Source organism: Penaeus vannamei, chromosome 35, assembly GCF_042767895.1.
Source record: "Penaeus vannamei isolate JL-2024 chromosome 35, ASM4276789v1, whole genome shotgun sequence".
Lineage (NCBI taxonomy): Eukaryota > Metazoa > Arthropoda > Malacostraca > Decapoda > Penaeidae > Penaeus > Penaeus vannamei.
This window is the reverse complement of record NC_091583.1, coordinates 23,399,344-23,401,843: the sequence shown is the minus strand read 5'-3', so window position 1 is coordinate 23,401,843 and position 2,500 is coordinate 23,399,344. Positions and strand designations below refer to the sequence as shown.

Here is a 2,500-nt window from a genome sequence, read left to right as displayed (position 1 = left end):
GCAATATGACTTGTAGAATGTAATTGAAATTTATAAGATCTTATGACAGTTTGTAGAGTAAACTGCCAAATTATTGTGACAAAGGTTAAGAAAATGCATTACTGTTTTGAGTTTTAGATATTTATTACCACCATATTAATAAGTCCATCTTTTACAGGTAAAATTCGTAAGGATTTAAAGTATCAAGAAAAGGATTCTTACATGATGATGGAATCTGCTGTGCTGAGTTTAGCCTTTAGCAGAGATTCTGAAATGCTGTCTGCTGGCTCTCAGGGAGGACAAGTTAAGGTCAGTAATGAAATTGTATTTTTCAGGAAAAGGTGTACTTTATGGTAAAGTATCAAGTAGCAGTATGTAGACTATAACTCATGAAAATATAAACTTTCATATTTTGGATATAGATATTCTATAAATAAGCCAGGCAATGAGATTTGTGTTCTTAGATATACATTGATTTGTGTTGTACTTTATAGGTATGGCGGGTCAGTACAGGTCAGTGCTTGCGGAAGGTAGAACGTGCTCACTCAGAGGGTGTGACATCCCTTGCCTTCAACAAAGATAACAGTCAAGTATTGTCCACATCCTTTGATAACACACTCAGGTAAATTCCAGTGTCTTAAGTATTTCTTGATTTTTTGGGGTTTGTTGGTTTTACTCTTTCAAATAATTTGGCTTCTATAATTTAATTCATCTCAAGGAGTTTTTATTATCTTGAATGTATTCTATTTCATTATTTTGTTTAGCATTGGAATGGCACTGTCTGGCAATCATATATCCACCCTAAGTAATATTTTCTATGCAGAATACATGGTTTAAAATCTGGAAAGACGCTAAAGGAGTTTCGCGGTCACTCTTCATTTGTCAACCAAGCCACATTTACTCAGGATGGACACAATATTATCAGGTGAGTTGCATATGTTAAAAATGTTCTGATGTTAATTTTACAGTTGCAGTATCCTAAGGAAAGCAGCTTTATTTGTTACCGTAACACCACTGTTTTATGGGTATTCGAAAATGTGTATTTTTATATGAGGATAGTATTCTCCTCCTCTCTCTCTTTTTTTCCCGTTTTTTACATTTCTGTCCCTTCCTTCTCATTTTCTTATTACTTATCTCTTTTTTAACTTTTTTTATAATTAATCTCGTCTAATGACATTTCCTTGTTTTATAGTGCATCATCAGATGGTACTGTCAAAGTCTGGTCTGTCAAAACCACAGAATGTATAGCTACCTTCAAGTCACTGGCTGGTGTGACCTCAGTGGATCTTCCAGTATTCTCTGTCCACATCTTACCGAAGAACCCAGACCACATCGTAGTGTGTAATCGGTCCAACACTGTGACTATTATGAACATGCAAGTAAGTATTTTTTTAAGTCTTGTTTGTCCATATATAAAGAGATCTTTATTTGGCAATGTACACTTGTAGATTAGCAGCCAAGTCAGATATATGAAGCATTTACATGACAGATTACCACAATAATTGCAGCATACACATTTATTGAAGTCTGGGATGATTGCTATGTACAATTTTGCTGTTGAGATTTCAGAATTGTATTTTAACATTTCTAGGCTTGTATGCCCTTTCTTAAATAGTACAAAAGATTGTTTTCTGGAACTATATGCCTTTTTTGTCATTTATTGATCAGGTTTATGATCTTCACCTATCATATTATTGGCTTGTTGTAATTTTACTTTCCTTTCAGGGCCAGACAGTCAGGTCATTGTCTTCAGGTAAAAGAGAAGGTGGTGACTTCGTATCATGTGTCGTGTCACCACGCGGAGAGTGGATCTATTGTGTGGGTGAGGATCAGGTGTTATACTGCTTCTCTACTTCTACAGGCAAGCTAGAGAGAACTTTGAATGTAAGTATTCCTTATGAATTTAAGCATTTTTTTGTGTATTTATTTTTGAGACCATGTTTTCCATTTCTCTCTTTTTAATAGTTGATAGTTACATATGTCCAGAACTTGTTCATATATTTACATTGTCTGTTGCCTAAAGTTTAACTGCTTACAGACAAAATGGAAAACGATATTGTCCTAGCAATCAAACATACATAGTATCTATATATAGTATCAGTTGGGAAATACTTTTATTATGCACCTGTATGTATAATAGATAAAGAAATGATTTAATAAACATGTGATGAACAATCAATCCTATTTCTTTTATCAGCATTTATTTGTTAAAAAAAAAAAAAAAAAAAAAAAAATGTTGAACCTCATGTTGCTGGGAAAATGTAGTGTTCCCTATAGTATTGTTTTATGAAATATGTCTGCACATAGATGGCTCCACAAGTGCTTAGCTACAAAAGAGTCAATTAGGAGACCTGGTGACCACCTAATTTCACTTTTCTTTGAGTTTGTGTGAAAAACTTTTTTTTTTTTACTAATGTAGTCAATATTAATGCTGTAATTATTATTATAGACATTATAATTATTATATTGTTAATGACATTAAGAAAAGCAATATAAGATGCCAGAAAATATTTCCAAAAAT

The 2,500-nt window shown here is 33.0% G+C and overlaps 1 protein-coding gene across 1 annotated transcript in view; it reads left to right on the top strand.

Annotated features, from left to right (window-relative positions):
- The window catches only part of Smu1 (Smu1 spliceosomal factor), a 9,674-nt gene that overhangs the window by 6,257 nt on the left and 917 nt on the right, over nt 1-2,500 (top strand). Inside the window, exons 6-10 of the mRNA XM_027377380.2 lie at nt 158-288; nt 474-601; nt 803-904; nt 1,172-1,358; nt 1,705-1,863. Of these exons, the coding sequence (XP_027233181.1) occupies nt 158-288; nt 474-601; nt 803-904; nt 1,172-1,358; nt 1,705-1,863 (707 nt within the window). The remainder of the gene's footprint in view (nt 1-157; nt 289-473; nt 602-802; nt 905-1,171; nt 1,359-1,704; nt 1,864-2,500) is intronic.